Here is a 15237-nt window from a genome sequence, read left to right as displayed (position 1 = left end):
GGTTTAAAGGTAATGCTTTGCTGGTCATTACTTCTGAAATTATTTCATGGTCCCAACTATGGTGATGGGTTATCTAGTGTGATTCACATGCTAGAATATAGCAGCTCCTAAGCGACTCTTGACTGTTAACTCAGCTAGTCCCTGTACTGAAGTAGATTGTTGAAGATCTGCAGAAATGAAATGTCATGTTCAATAGTGTTTTTCACTCCATCCACTTCTTGTAGTATTGAGAGGCGTGAAGGGTTTCAAACCATGAGTATGTGTGTCCAATAAAACGAGGTGGATGAAGGTGACATGATTGCTGTTGTTGATAGAAGCTCTGTGTAATCTGTAGGAAAGTTTGTTCAAGAACAGTTAATCCTTACTTTATGATTACCCCCAGAAAGCTGGCAAGGTCAGACTTTACGTTGATTATATGTCATTTTAACTGGTGAATGCCTGAGTTGCCTTGGGATAGCATTAACTACTGCATGGGACTTGTTCTAAGCTACGTCTGCGCAGCTTCCTTCTTAGTTCAAACATACTGGGTTCCTTCTATCCTCCAGCCTTCTTCTCTTGACAGGCGCAATCAGTATCCTTAATTGTAGTGCCTATCAGGTGACTGTTCATTTGTGCAGACATTAATCAGTTTGGAAAATGCTGCTTCCATGTAAATTACGTGAGCTAATCAGATTATAACTCTGCGTTTTTCATGCATATCAAAAACGGTACGAGGAAAGGGCTTAAAGTCATTTAATTAAGGTTTACATTGTGCTGTGTGAAAAGCCTTTCTGAATTTAATTTTTGAACAGATGTTAACATTGGTTCACATGAAATCTAATCAACTGGGGAGAACAGTACATTGTGAGGAAAGCAGTGAGAACTCCTAGCAGAAATTATCACTTCCAGTGTAGTGAAATCATTTAGAACAGAAGCTGTTGGGAAAAGGGATTTGTTTCAGTAACCGTCTCCTCATTTCATTTTAGCTTATATGTTGCCAACCTGGTGAATCCAGGGGGATTAAATGAAGATGTTAAGAAATCAAATCTTAGCTACCTCATGCATATGTGTGTAAGTCTACACATACAGATATTTCTTCCCTTTATGCATCTGTGTGTGCAGTTTTGGATGTGGACAAGTTAAAGGTGGAGGCTTGGTCAGAAATATCTTCATCAAGAGGAAGCAAAAATAGTCAGCAAGAACAATATTTTTAAATACATACAGAGTTTAATAGTTGCCTAACTTTGGAATACTAAGTCCTCAAACTCACCTCGACAGTTGTGATGTTGGGTTGTTTTTTTTTTTCAGTAGCCGTTAAATGTTAAATTTAAAGCTGCACATTAAAAAGTCACGAAATGCATGCCATTACTGATGCAGACAGGTTTTCTGCAGAGTTGTTGCACAGAATGATATTGCCTTCTGAGACCTCAGCTGTCATAGAGCGGAGAAGAACCTTCCTGCTTTGTGGAGCACCATTTCTTTTAGCTTAGAAAGCAGATGAACACTGAATGTTTGTAAATACACTTGCAAGCAGATTGATTCATTGCATCAACTCTGCTATTTTCTAGGCTTTTGGTTTGCGAGGGTAATCAAGGACTAGAGTTTGGTGTTTCTGTTCTTTTCACCTGGCATGCAAGCATTTTCTCAAGCATACACTCATATGTGTTCATGTACATACATGTGGTTTAAGATCACGAGTCATTTGCAGATTTAACCTTGTTCTCAGACCCATCTATTAAGATGGTAAACTCTTGTCGCAGAATCATAGAACCACAGAGTCGTTTGAGTTGGAAGGGACTCTTAAGGGTCATCTAGTCCAACTCCCCTTCAGTGAACAGGGACAGCTAAACCAGGCTGCTCAAAGCCTGGTCCACCCTGACCTCGACTGTCTCCAGTTATCCACCATCTCTCTGGCCAAGTTGTTCCAGTGCCTCACCACCCTTATTGTAAAAAACTTCTTCCTTCTATACAATCTAAATCTCCCCTCCTTTAGTTTGAAACTATTTCCCCTTGTCCTGTTACAGCACACCCTGCTAAAGAGGCTGTCCCCTTCCTTCTTATAGCACCTCCTTAGGTATCAAAAGGCCACTATCAGGTTTCCTCAAAGCCTTCACTTCTCCAGACTGAACAGCCCCAGTTCTTCCAACCTGTTCTTGTAGGAGAGGTGTTCCATGCCTTGGATCATTTTTGTGACCCTCCTCTGGATGCATTCTTAACAGGCCCACATCTCTCCAGCACTGAGGACTCCACACCAGAACACAGTGCTCCAGGTAAGGTCTCACCAGTGCAGGGTGGAAAGGCAGGATCACCTCCTTCATCCTACTTATCATGCTTCTTTGAATGCAGTCCAGGATACAGTTAGCTTTCTTGGTTGCAAGGGTACTTTGCTGGCTCATGTCCAGCTTGCCATACACCAGTACCCCCAAGTTCTTCTTGGCAGAGCTATGTTCTGTACCAACTTGTGTACAAGTAACAGCTTGTACTGATAGCAGGGGTTGCCACAACCTGGGAGCAAGGCCTTGCACTTGAATATGTCGAGCCTCATGAGGTTCACCTGGGCCCACTGCTCAAGCCTGTCTAGATCTCTCCGGATGGCATCCTGTCCCTTGGACATGTCAAATGCATCACACAGCTTGGTGTCATCCACACACTTGCTGAGGGTGTACTGAGTCACACTGTACGTGTTATCAACGAAGATGTTAGAGAGCCCTGGTCCACGTACCTACTCCTGAGGGACACCACTTGTCACCAATTTTCATCTGGACATCGAGCCATTGACCACCACTCTGTATATAATCTACTAATCAGTTCCTCATCCATTATGTAGTTCAACCATCGAACTGATATCTTTCAAATTCAGAGAGAAGGACGTTTTGGGGGACCATGTCAAAGGACTTACTGAAGATGACATCAGTGGCTTTTCCCTTGTCCACTGATACAGTTACACCATCATAAAAGCAAAAAGGTTGATCAAGGACCTGCCCTTGGTGAAGCCATAATGATTATCCCATATCACCTCCTTCTCTTTCTTGTGCCTTAGCATAGCTTCCAGAAGTATCTACTCCATGATCTTCACCAGCCAAGAAGTGGGACTGACAGGTTGGTAGTTCACTGGGTCACTCTTTCTACCCTTCTTAAAAATGAGTGCTATATTACCTTTTTTCCGGGCACCAGGGACTTCACCTAATCACCATAACTTTTCAAATATCAAGAGTTGCGTGGTGACTACATCAGCCAATTCCCTCAGTACTCTGAGATGCATCTCATAAGGACCTATAGACTTATGGGCATGCAGGTTTCTCAGGTAGTCGCAAACATGATCTTCACTTACAGTGGGAGGGTCATTTCTCCTTCGATTCCCTCCTTTTGAACCATCCACTTGAGGGCTGTGTATAGAATAGTTACTAGTGAAGACTGAGGCAAGAAGTTGTTGAGTACCTCAGCCTCAGTCCGTTGTTACTTACCTGTCTGTATTGCTCACTAGAGGGGACTTTCCTTTTCCAATTGATGTACCCATAAAAGCCTTTCTTATCCTGCTTTGCACCCCTTGCCAAGTCCAGTTCCAGTTGGGCCTTGGTCTTCCTGATCCTAGCTCTACATAGCCCAGCAGAATCTCTGTACTCCTCCCAGGTTACCTGTCCCTGCTTCCACTGTGTGCATTTTCTTCTTGCTCTCCAAGTTTGACCGGTGGGCTCTGTTCAGCCATGCCAGTTTCCTACCTTCCTTTCCTGACTTCCTCCACCTGAGAATGGAGAACTCTTGTGCCCCAAGGAAATTTCCTTAGAGATGTGCCAGTACTGCTCTGCCTCTTTGTCCTTGAGGACAGATTCCCAAGCAGTTTTCTTGACTAATTCCCCAAATAGCTGGAATTTGACTTTCCTGAAATTCAGCTTCCTGATTTTACACTTTGCCTGTTCAGTATCTCTCAAGATTCTGAACTCCAGCAGTGCATGGTCACTACAGCCCAGGCAGCCTCCAGTCCTGGTGTCACTAATCAGTACACTTGTATTGGTGAGCAACACATCCAGCATTGCATCCTCCCTTGTGGAGATGTCTATTACCTGTCTCAGGAAGTTATCCTCAATGCATTCCTGGAGCCTCCTAGATAGCCTACAACTGGCCATGCTACTTTTCCAGCAGATATCAGGGTGGTTGAAGTCCCCCAGCAGAACAGAAGCCTGTGAACATGATGCTTTCTGTAACTGGAGGAAGAAGAATTCATCAACAGGCTCCACTAGATCAGGTGGGCTATAGTAGATCCCAAACAGAAGTCTCCCTTTGTTGCCACTGTCTCTAACTCTCACTCATAGGCTTTCCGCTTGCTCATGGCCATTCTTCAGGGACAGCTCTTCACACTTTATTCCTTCTGTGATGTAGAGGGCAACATCTCCATCCCTCCTACCTCCCCTATTCCTTCTATCCCTTATTGCCTATTGTGGACCCTTCATTTATTCAGAAAAACGACAAAATGAAAATTTTCAGTTTCATAGACTAATCTGAAATGCAACATGGATTTAAGGGGAAAAGCACGAAGTACATATAAGCTAAAACAAATGGGAAAAACCTGTCATGAGGATGTGGGCTTAAACGCACATGGGCTAGTGTAGTGCCTGTCTGCAATTCTTGCTAAAAGTATGATCTAATGTTACTAGATTGTCATTACAAGATGCTTAATCCCCAGAGTGAGAAACAGGAAGAATATTTGCAAGTTTGAATGCTATTTACTAATTGCCAATTGACTTGAGGAAAGTTAAAAAATGACTGGAAACATCCATCCCTGTCCTGATACACACACACAGTAATAATGGAAATGGCAGCCAAGACAAACAGCTAGCAGCGCGGTGCATCCTGTTGGCATCGTATTTTTGGCACTGTTGTAGCTACATAGAAAACAAGTGATACAAGAAATGTGTAAGGACATCTGTTCTGTAACCTATGGGGCTTCACTCACAAAACAGTTGTAAAATCTTCTGGGGAGAGAAAAAATTCTCTGTATCTGTGCAGATGCTCTATTGTAAGAAAAATATCAATAGAAGGAAGTGTTGAGCCTTGAAAAGAGGAAATTGTTCACCAGATTCACTGTCAAATGTTCCATTCTTTTCTTTCCTTTTCATTTAATCTAAATTATCTGCCATTCACAAGTTAAATTTAAGCCAAGCCGTGTAAATCCATTGGGACTAATAGAATTGAATCATAGATTAAATTAGCCTAATGTCTGCTTGTACCTCTTCTTCACTGCAGTTTACTTGGGTTCTGTGTCACTGCTAATTATTCAGGTCACAGCCTTCAGCTACCTGCTTCCTTCCTGAATCCAAAATCTTCCTGCCTGCCTAGGAGTATTACAGGGCAAGGAGAAGCATTAGGGATATCTATTAAGGTCCAAAGTATCTCACTCTATCTTCCATCCACTCCTCTTCAGTCACCTCACACTAGTAGATATTTTTAAATGAAAGGAACTTTCCCAAAATGCAAAAGTTGTTGAGAAGTTGGGATATATGTAGTTAGGCTTCCTCCACAGGTAACCTACAGGGAGAAAGACATTTTTCCATGCAAAAGAAATCAAATTTCATGTAAACCTGGAATACATTAGGAAACTGGAAGATAAAGAGGGTCTGTAAGTTGTAAGAGTTTGGGAGGACTTGGGGAAGGAGAGCAGCTGGAGATGTTGAATGGGAGAGCACTTAGGAGTGGGAAAAAGAAGAGGCCTAGGTAGGGGGAGATTTGTAGTGAAGTAGAGGTGTTTTCCTCTGCTGTTAAAGAAGTCCAAACTCTGAAGAGGCATTAATGAGGGAAGACCAGGGGCACTGGATTGGCTTGGGAAAGATGAGGGAATAAGGCAGACGAAAGGGAGTAAGGACTCAATAGTGAGAAACCTGTGATTTTGAAAAGATTGTCAACTTCCAGAGCAGCAAAGGTGAGAAGGCCATTGCTGAGGACTGATGCAGGGGGCTGGCTCTTCAGCAGTCCACACAAGCACCTGACACTTCTGCCTGGAAGGTCAGGAATACCAAATACAGGATTGCTTTCCTGCTGCTTGACTCTTTTATAATTTGGTTTTAGTAATATGATGTACCTGAGATCTCACCTTTTATATCATATTTTGATTTGGAAAGGGCATGGTTTGAAGAAGGATGAAATGGAGAAATGAGGTCATAACGAATTACAAGAATTAGGATTTGGATGTTGTGTTCTTATTAAGAATGTCTGTCTTTACTCATCTTTAATCTTACCTTCATTTTATATGTTTCCTTGAATTGTTCTATATTTATATCATTGACACCCATATAGTAATGATCCATGCTTACAGGCAAAGGATTTCATTATTGTGTATTGCAATACTCCTTCCCTTCTTGATAGAAGAAGAAAAGACTTTCCCTTTGAGACAGTTGCTCGTACTCCTCCAGGACATTCCAAAGCAGTTTTTTTTTGTTGTTTTTTTGTTTGTTTGTTTGTTGGTTGGTTTTTTTGTTTGTTTGTTTGTTTGTTTTTCTGGAAAGCAACTATTAAGGTTGCTCTGTAATTTGTGTGATCTGCCTTGCAATAGCCAGTTCTGGGAGTAGAACAGTAGTGAGTAACATATGTACGTATTCAAAGCAATTCTAGAACGGAAGATTGGGTTGGTCCAATCAATCTCAATGATTTGAGGGTTCCAGTGACCACTTATCAAGATCAATCTGTCCTGCATATCACATGATTACGTTGTGATCTAATTTTGAATGAAGCATTACTTGGCACTGCTTGTTACTATGATCAGGGCCTCTCAGTCTAAGCCACTGTACAAACAAATAACCTGAACAAACCATCCTTTCACAACAAGTTTACAGTTCACACGTCAGACCAGGAAGCTAAGAATGGATATTAAAAAAAGTAAACAAGGTAGATTTGAAAAAACAGATGAGATAGCAATAAAGCTGTAGGAGGAGCAGATGTCTCAGCTTCCTTCTCACAGTACTACCTAGTAAAGTTCTCTGGGCTACCATACATAAGAACAAATGAGACCTGGTTGCTTTGTTGATGTCAATAAAAAATAGGTATGAGAAGAAAGGAGATTCTTGCGTGCCACCCCTTCAATTGTTCGTGGCTGGTAGTTGATAGCCCATGTTCAACTGAAATACAATACAGAAACAGCCATGTGTATGGAAGCACAGGAGCCCAGTTTAGCCTCTCTCTCACTTGCTGAGCAATGCTTGCATTGTGTTGGAAATAATCCCACAAAGAGGAGTAGGTGGGAGAAATTAGGATGTAGAAAGGTGTTGGGTTCCTGGAAGAAACAGAAAAGTTGAGAGGAGAGAAGAAAAACCTTTGCGCCTCTGGGAAAAATTGGTTTGGCTGGAACAAACTTAGTGATTTCACTGTGTGATCAAGGTCCAGAATGGAAAAGTGATCTTTTCTGATCTGGTGATCAGAGCCTATAGGAGCTGGGAATACACTTCTGAAATGGCAGGCTCTGTCAGGTGGCAGAGAACGAAATGTCTCATAAGAAAATGCAAATATACCAAGTGTCAAGAAAACTAGAATAAATGGGGAAAGGAAGGATACTGAAGGATGATAAAACTGTTAGATCCTTCAACAGGTGAAGCTGTGTCTGAGGTGAAGGTCTAGGGTTCAGCCATAGCAGGGAAAAGTAATAAAAAGGTGTAGGCAGCAGATAATTTAAGATGAAGGGAATCATTATATGAACGGATGGGAAGAAAGAACTAGTAGAGAGCTGGACAGATTTCAGATACAGGGGGCATAGAGCATATGGAAAAAGAAGAGTGGACAAAAAGCAACAGTGATAATCTGATGTTTAAGAAATGTTTAGCTTTTTTTGCATGCTAGCACAAAAACCATGAAACCTCACAAACAGAAAGATTCCTCTCCATACGTTATGGGTGGGAGTACTGTGTACAGCCTTCTGAAGCTTTGGCAGCTAGTCATTACTATAGACAAATCTGGGATACACGGACTTTTAGTTTAGGGCAGCCTGGCAATTTTTGCACTGTTATTCATCTTGCCAAAATACACATTGTCTGATAATATTTAAGTTGTATAAACATACCTTTCAAGGGAAGGAGCTGTTGAGAGAATCCAGGCAAAGAATTAGTTTGAGAGCAAATCTAGTACTTCATTACAATGGCAGCCTCTGTTCCTGACAGAGCCTTTGCTGTCCAGAAGGAACGGGAAATTAAGATAGAGACATTGATTCTTTCTATCCCAGCAATGACAAAGACTGCAACTTCCAATTCTCTCAACAGCAGTTGCTGGCTTCTACTTCAGCAGCAGTGCCAGAGAACCTGCAGTCAGTTCCAGTATTTGCAATGTCACCTTGGGTGACAGTGTCTGTGGAAAGCCACCTCTTTTCCTACCGTGTGATAAATGCATCTTAGGTGGGAGTGATTAAATAGAAAGTTCTGCTTTGCCTTTCACCTTTGAGACAGTAGACTTCATTTGTTTTATTGTTCTGGGTGTGTTTTCTAAGCAAGGCATGTGGTGCCTGAGAGTTTCATAATCAACCTTTGCTAAATTAATTACAAAAAATCATTTGTCTGTTGCCAAAGCAGCTAGGGGAAAGAACAATGTGCCTCTCAGAGCTAAAGCAGGACTCATGAAGCTGAGAGAGAACTGTGTCAACAAAAAATGCAATTATGCAGAAAAATGTGAACTAAAATTTGATCATTATTCTGATGCTTTGTAGTTGTCTCATGTTGGCTTACCCTGTTTAGCACAGTTCACTAATGTGTAAGACATCAGTCTGCGTTTGTTCGGGTTCCAGCTTCAGGGTGCTGGCAGTGCCCTGCTGCCCTTCTACCTATTGCTCACACCTTCTGCAGTCATCTGCAGGACAAGATCTGCAAGCTCCATGAGAAGTTCCAGAAGTGTGAAATCTAAGAAAGCACAGCGGGAAGGTGGAGAGTCTTTTCTAGCCAGAGAGGCAAATATCCTAAAAGTATATCATGTTATTGATGTAGATAATGCAGCTTTTGTTAGCACATACAGAAATCATTTCCACACCCAGAAAGAAGAAGATATCTCCAAACCTGTGCACAAACTCAGTTGTTTATCATGGTGTTGTTCTGTACCCTCTTTATAAGCTCTGCAGTCTAAATGGCTTCAAAATACCAAAATATACATCCTCCTCCATTTGGTATTAACACAGTTGTGTCAGTGGGTTTTTAACAATTCATTTTTTATTTAGGCAGCATTAAGTGCCTTGAAACAGTTTTCAGAACAAGGACTGGATCCAGTGGAAGGGGCTATGAAAGTTGAGAATGGATCACTTGAAAAGTAAGTACCATTTAAATCCTTTGCATTTTAATGCCTGTGTGGCACTGTAGATAAGAAATATTAATTAAGAGCTTAGTTGCTCTTTTAGACCTGTGCAAAAACTTTCCATTTGAATTTGCGTAGTTTTTGACAATTTGAGAGGATAAGCAGGATTTCAGGTTTAGTATTACTGATAATATTTACTAATGAACTATGAGACAGTCAATCTTCCTATGGAAACCCCAAAGAAAAGGATTTTCTGTTTATTGTATGGATTATCTTTAAGTAGCATAACATGATTTTTCTCCAGTGTATTGTAGCACGTGATATTGCCTGTAAAGAGGATAGTTATTGCAGTGAATCCCTATGTCTGCAGGGTGAATTTTACCCTAGAGAATTTAGAAGTAAGTTAAAAATTCTTTCAGGTCTTAAAAACTCTTATACAGAATATTATCTTTAAGGAGCAGACAATGGATACAAGTTTCACAGTAGATTTTCAAGTATTTAGGAAAGTTGGATTGTCCATCCAGTACAGATTTTTTTTTTTCCTGCTGTTAGTATGTTTACATAAGGTCTTGTATTACCACATAAGTTAGGGAATGATAGTAAAAGAGAAAGAAGACTATAAGTGGCATTGGGAGTCTTCAGTAAATATATCGTAGCTATTTATAAACTAATTTAATCAGAAACAATTTTCCATATGTGATCTCATCAGCATAGTATTTGAACATAAATATTGTTGTTTCACTTTAAAATGTTACCTTCCACAGTGACCTTTGAATTTCATGTGCCATCTGCTAATAAACATGTCTTAAAGATGTGCAACCCTGGACCTTACCACTCTTGTTAATGTATTAATCTTTCAGACAAGTCAAGCATCTGGGAGAGAAAGCAGACAATAAACAGACTAACTCAGGCACCATTGCTCAGGACTGCAAGGATTCAAAGGCTGTTGTCTAGGAGCTTCCCAGCACCCACGGCTGCCACTGCATCCTTATAAACCTGTCAACACGCAATAGGGTGTATGTGTACAAGGAAATGAATGACTAATACCATTATTTGAGTCTTATGTGAAGACAACACTATTCTAACACAAGAGATAGTATACATGGTACTGTTTATTCAACTGTGGAAAAAAACAAAATTGAACATTTCCCTTAGAACTCGAGATCAGAGCATAACTCAATTGCCCAGAGGCAGAAGAAATCTGATCATGTTACTGGAGGTTAAAACAACAACTAATTAACAGAAGTGTTAGAAAAAGAAAAAAAGAAAAAAAAAGTTGATTAATAGTGAGGAAATCCAGTCAGCATTGTTTCAGTTATACAATTTTTCGTAGTGTAGTTTTAAGTTCAGCTTACTGTTTTTTAAATAATGCTTGAATATTTTAAAATTAACCAATGACAGTGCTGTGAGAATTGTAGTTGTTGTCTTCATATATAGTCATACAGCTTATCTTTTTATGCAGACATTATGCATTCTTCATTCTATATGAATATGTATGACTTTAAGATGCACTACTCGGAGTTGTATGCAAACAGAAGTTTAAATCATGACAAGTATTTGCTTAACATGAACAGATGTTAGTTATGATCAGTCTCAATATACTCCAGGAAAAAGCAAATATGGTATTTGATTTTCCTTGCCATTATCAATTAAAGAGGCGTCTTGCCTCCAGGCGACATGTTCCCCTTCAGTTCTGCTCTCTGTTGTGTGAAGCACATCTACACCCCATCTGTGTGTTGTATCAGCCCACCGTTTGCATCAACTGAGTGTTTTTAATCTCTGCATTCTGACCAACAGCAAAAGGTAGGATTGCAACCTTATCAAGCCAAGGTAGGAAAACTGTTTATGTGGAGATTATTCTTTTGTGAAGGGAGCAGCAGCAGAGATGAGACCTGTGGCTGCACTCTGTACCAGCATATCCCATTTCGGTGTGTGGCCAAATGCAGTAAAACCACATCAGTTCATGTGCACAATGACAGTGTCGTCTCTTTCTTTACCACTTGCAGGTAGACAACCAAAAGAATGGGTTGAAATAACAGCACAAAAAGCAATTACAAATGAATGAAGGTCTGGCTACCATGCCAGTGCCTGGTTCAATCTTCCCTTCCCCATGCCACTGTCTTCTACAAACCTACTGTGTTACAGCAGTAAACCTGGCATGTATGTCATTTATTTTGTCCAAAACAACTATTTTATTTTCATAAACCTCTTGCAATAAACACATAAAGCAACTGCCAACTGCATAACAGTCCTGACAACATTGCACAAGGTCTCGGAAGCATGTAAACCAGGGATCACAATCCTAGTGACTCACTCAGGAAAGCCGCACTGTAAGGACATGGAGCAAGGTACAGCGGCATTGATTCAGCTCGTGGGGTGATGTGTATCATGCTCTTACAGAATCAGCAGTCTCTAACACTGACTAGTCCTTATTTCTGTTTCATATTTCTCAAGGGTATGTTTCACATTTCTCAGTGGTATGTTTCACAGTCCCAAGGAGCCTTTGTGCTAAGAGTCTGCAATTTCTCAAGGTTCTGATTCTGTGATATGCAATAGAGTCAGGAGCATGCAGACTCTGTCAGTTTCCACAGAACTGGGAGGTTTCCAGCGGTGTTTGGCACCTGGCAAACTCAACTTAGTGAGGTAGCAGAGTATAATAGTTAGCTCTTGCACACTGTATTTCTCAGTGATACCTAACCTGCCCGAAAGAGCAGAAATTCTGTCCCTTCTTCATCTCAGCAGGTAGAAAAGCTCAGAAAACAGGCTTGGTCTGTTCTGTGGCAGTACCTTCCAGTATGCAGAATACGAATGGCATTACCATCGCCTCCCATGGGCAACAAGAGCAAAAGAAAGGACAAACAGGTTCCTTGATGAGTCGCTCCTCAAGGCAGGAGGCTGAGCTTGCTGGGAGGATGTGACATGGAGACTGGCAGTATGGTCTCTTTGGCACTAGCAGCACCTCTGCATGTGTTCCGAGTCCAGTGACTACAGAGAAACCCTTTGCTTTGTAGTGGTTTGCTCAGAAGATGAAGGTACAGGTTGATACTTTGTCACCCACAGCAGGAGGAAAGCTTCCCATGTTCAGCAGCAGGAATGGCAAACCTTTTTATTCAAGCACTGGTGTCAGCAATAGTGCATAGTGTTCAGGCACAATGCCAGCATGATGCCATTCCCGAGTCACAACCACAAAAATGCATCCAGTAATTCTCTAATTATTGCATGGTTGCACTGATGGTAGCTTGCACCCGTACAGGCAGGAGAGCTCTGAATGGGCAAATGGCAGCCAAATGCATGCCACCCTGCCTGACCTCAAGGCGGCTCATCCGGCTCCTTCCATTCAAGACAATGGCAAAGCAAGGTCATCTCTGTGAAATGTTCACCATCTCATTGCTGGTCAAAGTCATGCTCGATTCTCACTCCATCTAGGTAGGAAGTGGTGGTGCTTCTTATTTTTCTCAAAACTCTTGAAACATTTAATAGATTTTTGGGGACGTCATTTAATAGCTGGACTTCTGACTGTTTTCCAAATGCAGGACTGGCTCATAATTGTCATGATCACAAGTCAGAAGGTTTTGTGCAGCCTGAGGTAAAGCACATACAGATGGTGGTTTTAACGCACCTCCCAAGCCACGGGTTAAAAGCCTCTCCAAAGAGGCTCCACTGAAGGCTAAGACAGTGCTTTTCCTGACATAAATCTGAAGAAAGAGTTCCTGCTCCCTGCCGATACAGATGGGAGCACCGAGACCATTGCACAGAGCTCATCAAGATGCTGCACCTGAACTCCATTATGTCATTTCAGTGCTACTAATGCACTCGGAGGCTCCTGTCCCAACACAGAGACTTCCATTTGTCTACCTGTGTCTCACTCATGAGAAGTTTCTCAGTGAAAACCCTGCAGTATAAACACACACATGTACAGAAATGCACTTTAAATGTAGTTTGGCACTATCCCTAGCAGCCTCCCAAGAGCCCGAGGAAAATTCTTGTACCAGAGATGTTGCAGCAGCCGGTGGACTCGTCTCTGATCCTCAGTCTTGTTGGTTCACAGCTGTTCCTCTTTGTGTCTGAGCTGGCAGCATCTGAAAGCTGCTGGGAAGAACTTAGACCCAGTGATTTGAAAACTAATTTGTTTTTCCTCCAGCAGCCCCTTTTATTTTCTGATTTTGCTTCCCAAATTCAAATATGGGCATGTGAAACAAAGCAATGTCTATATTTACTTTGTTTAATCGTTAGCCGGAGATGAACGCTGAAAAAGGATCAATATGTTTAGAAAGCTCTTATTTGTTCTAGAGTGTCTGAGTTGTTTTTTCTTTTTCTGACAGCAGTTAATCATTTCTAGTTATTACTTTTAGATTATACTGTCTCTGAGGTAGAGATTGGCCAACCTTCTATTTGCAAAGCACCAAGAGTAGTTTATTTGCCTGTTTAGACTGCATCCCACCTATCATATCCTGCATCCCACTGCACTTTATAGATGAGTGAATGCTGTACTGATGTGGATCTGAGGTGCACACTGATGCTTAGGAATAAGGCTGGAAACAGTGCCTATCTAGCAGAAAACAGTGGGTTCTGTGATGAGCACTGTGTTAAAATCTTTTTTAAGGACTCAGAACACAAGTTATCATTAGTTCTAGACCTACAATCATCATTAATCGGGAGGAATTATGCTTGAGAGGAAATAGGACCCTCAGGTACCCTCTCAGAAAATGTTTTCAACACCTTCTGGAGATCAGTGAATTAAGAGCTTGCATAGGAAAAGCGCCATAACAGAATGAGGGTATCTGATAGGGCTCGAAGCATGAGAATTCATATGGTTAATTTTATATCTGAGTTATCATCTCCAGTTGCATGCTGGCCTGTCAACAAATCAACACGCTCTGGAAGTTTCTGTTCTCACTTTGACACATGAGGCACCGACTTCCAAAAGGACAGATGTGCTGCTTCCAGCAAATGCAGTGAGCAGCAGGGCGCAGAGCTGGAGAAGAAACACTGATCTCTGTGGCCCTTCTGCAGGCACCCCAGCGTTCACCTGTAATTCACAGTGGGGATGAAGTTATCCCACCGCTGTAGTCCCTACCAAATTCAGCAAAAAATTCTACCAGTGTGTAATTTCACCTGATTGAAGCCAAAGTTACAGGATTTAAGAGATTTGGTGCTCACAGTCAGCCTTTTTAGAGGGTCTTTGCAGAATGTGTCCTTGTTCCCTCTCCATATCTCTGCTCTCACACATGAGGATGGGGCTGAGCCACAGCAGGTTTTGAATGTCAGAATGGGAGTAGTTGGTTCAGGTGACTGCAGGATTATGGAATCCCTTCTCTGTGGCCTGAAATGACAATGAAATCAAATCCTTCCTAAAGAGTATGTGAGGCCCTTGATCTCCCTGACAGTCCTTTACTACATGCATTTTATTGGCGGGAGGCTGCATGTTTTTCTTGTTCTCTTTGGCTTGCTCCAATTCCCCATGAAACAGCAGAAAGTTTCCCATTTCCTGCAGTGAGAGATGAGCAAAAATATTAAGCTGGATTTGTTTTCCAGCTAACAGGCAGAGTATTGGTGATTTTTCTTATTTGTTTCAAAACACAGTGCAGAGAATACACTTGTAAAATCTATCCTCTCCCTGAAACACACAGAGTTTCTCCATTCTCATTTGTGAGCAGATAAGATTTTCTTTCTCTGCTCAATTAAGAATGGCCATTGCAACCCCAAAGAAAAACCAGCCGTGGTTGGAAGGTTATTTTTAATGACAGTGAAGACAGGGACTTGACAGAGCCCTGAGTACCACATTGCATAATTCTGTACTGTTTGGGGGGACGTTTTTCTGCAACAGATGGGAAAGGCTGGTGACTGTCCTTGGTCATCTTCTCACTGAAACACAGGAAGTTATCAGCACCGAGCTACACCTAGAGCAGCAGCGATCAGCACCGATGTTTGCTGTAGCACCCCAAGGATACCTCCACAGAGCTGCAAGAAGGATGTCCTGAGTAGCTCTTGCCTTCCTTCTCTGCA

At 41.6% G+C, this 15237-nt stretch overlaps 1 protein-coding gene and 1 long non-coding RNA gene across 3 annotated transcripts in view; one reads left to right on the top strand and one right to left on the bottom strand.

Annotated features, from left to right (window-relative positions):
* The window catches only part of STAU2 (staufen double-stranded RNA binding protein 2), a 164190-nt gene extending 152986 nt beyond the window's left edge, over nucleotides 1–11204 (top strand). For both annotated transcript variants that reach the window (XM_052703832.1, XM_052703831.1), the window contains 2 exons: nucleotides 9158–9246; nucleotides 10092–11204. In XM_052703832.1, coding sequence (XP_052559792.1) covers nucleotides 9158–9246; nucleotides 10092–10185 — 183 coding nt within the window. In that variant the 3' untranslated portion in view covers nucleotides 10186–11204. The remainder of the gene's footprint in view (nucleotides 1–9157; nucleotides 9247–10091) is intronic.
* LOC128090995 (uncharacterized) lies at nucleotides 10326–13383 on the bottom strand. Its single transcript, XR_008211179.1, has 2 exons — nucleotides 13221–13383; nucleotides 10326–13123 (listed from the first exon to the last, which is right to left on the bottom strand). It is a non-coding gene; the product is annotated as an uncharacterized LOC128090995 (long non-coding RNA).
* Between the last annotated feature and the right edge of the window lie 1854 nt (nucleotides 13384–15237).

The sequence above is a fragment of the Tympanuchus pallidicinctus genome, unplaced genomic scaffold, assembly GCF_026119805.1.
Source record: "Tympanuchus pallidicinctus isolate F22 unplaced genomic scaffold, pur_lepc_1.0 scaffold5, whole genome shotgun sequence".
Taxonomy (NCBI): Eukaryota; Metazoa; Chordata; class Aves; order Galliformes; family Phasianidae; genus Tympanuchus; species Tympanuchus pallidicinctus.
Note: the sequence above shows the minus strand (reverse complement) of the source record. Positions and strands in the feature narration are given on the sequence as shown.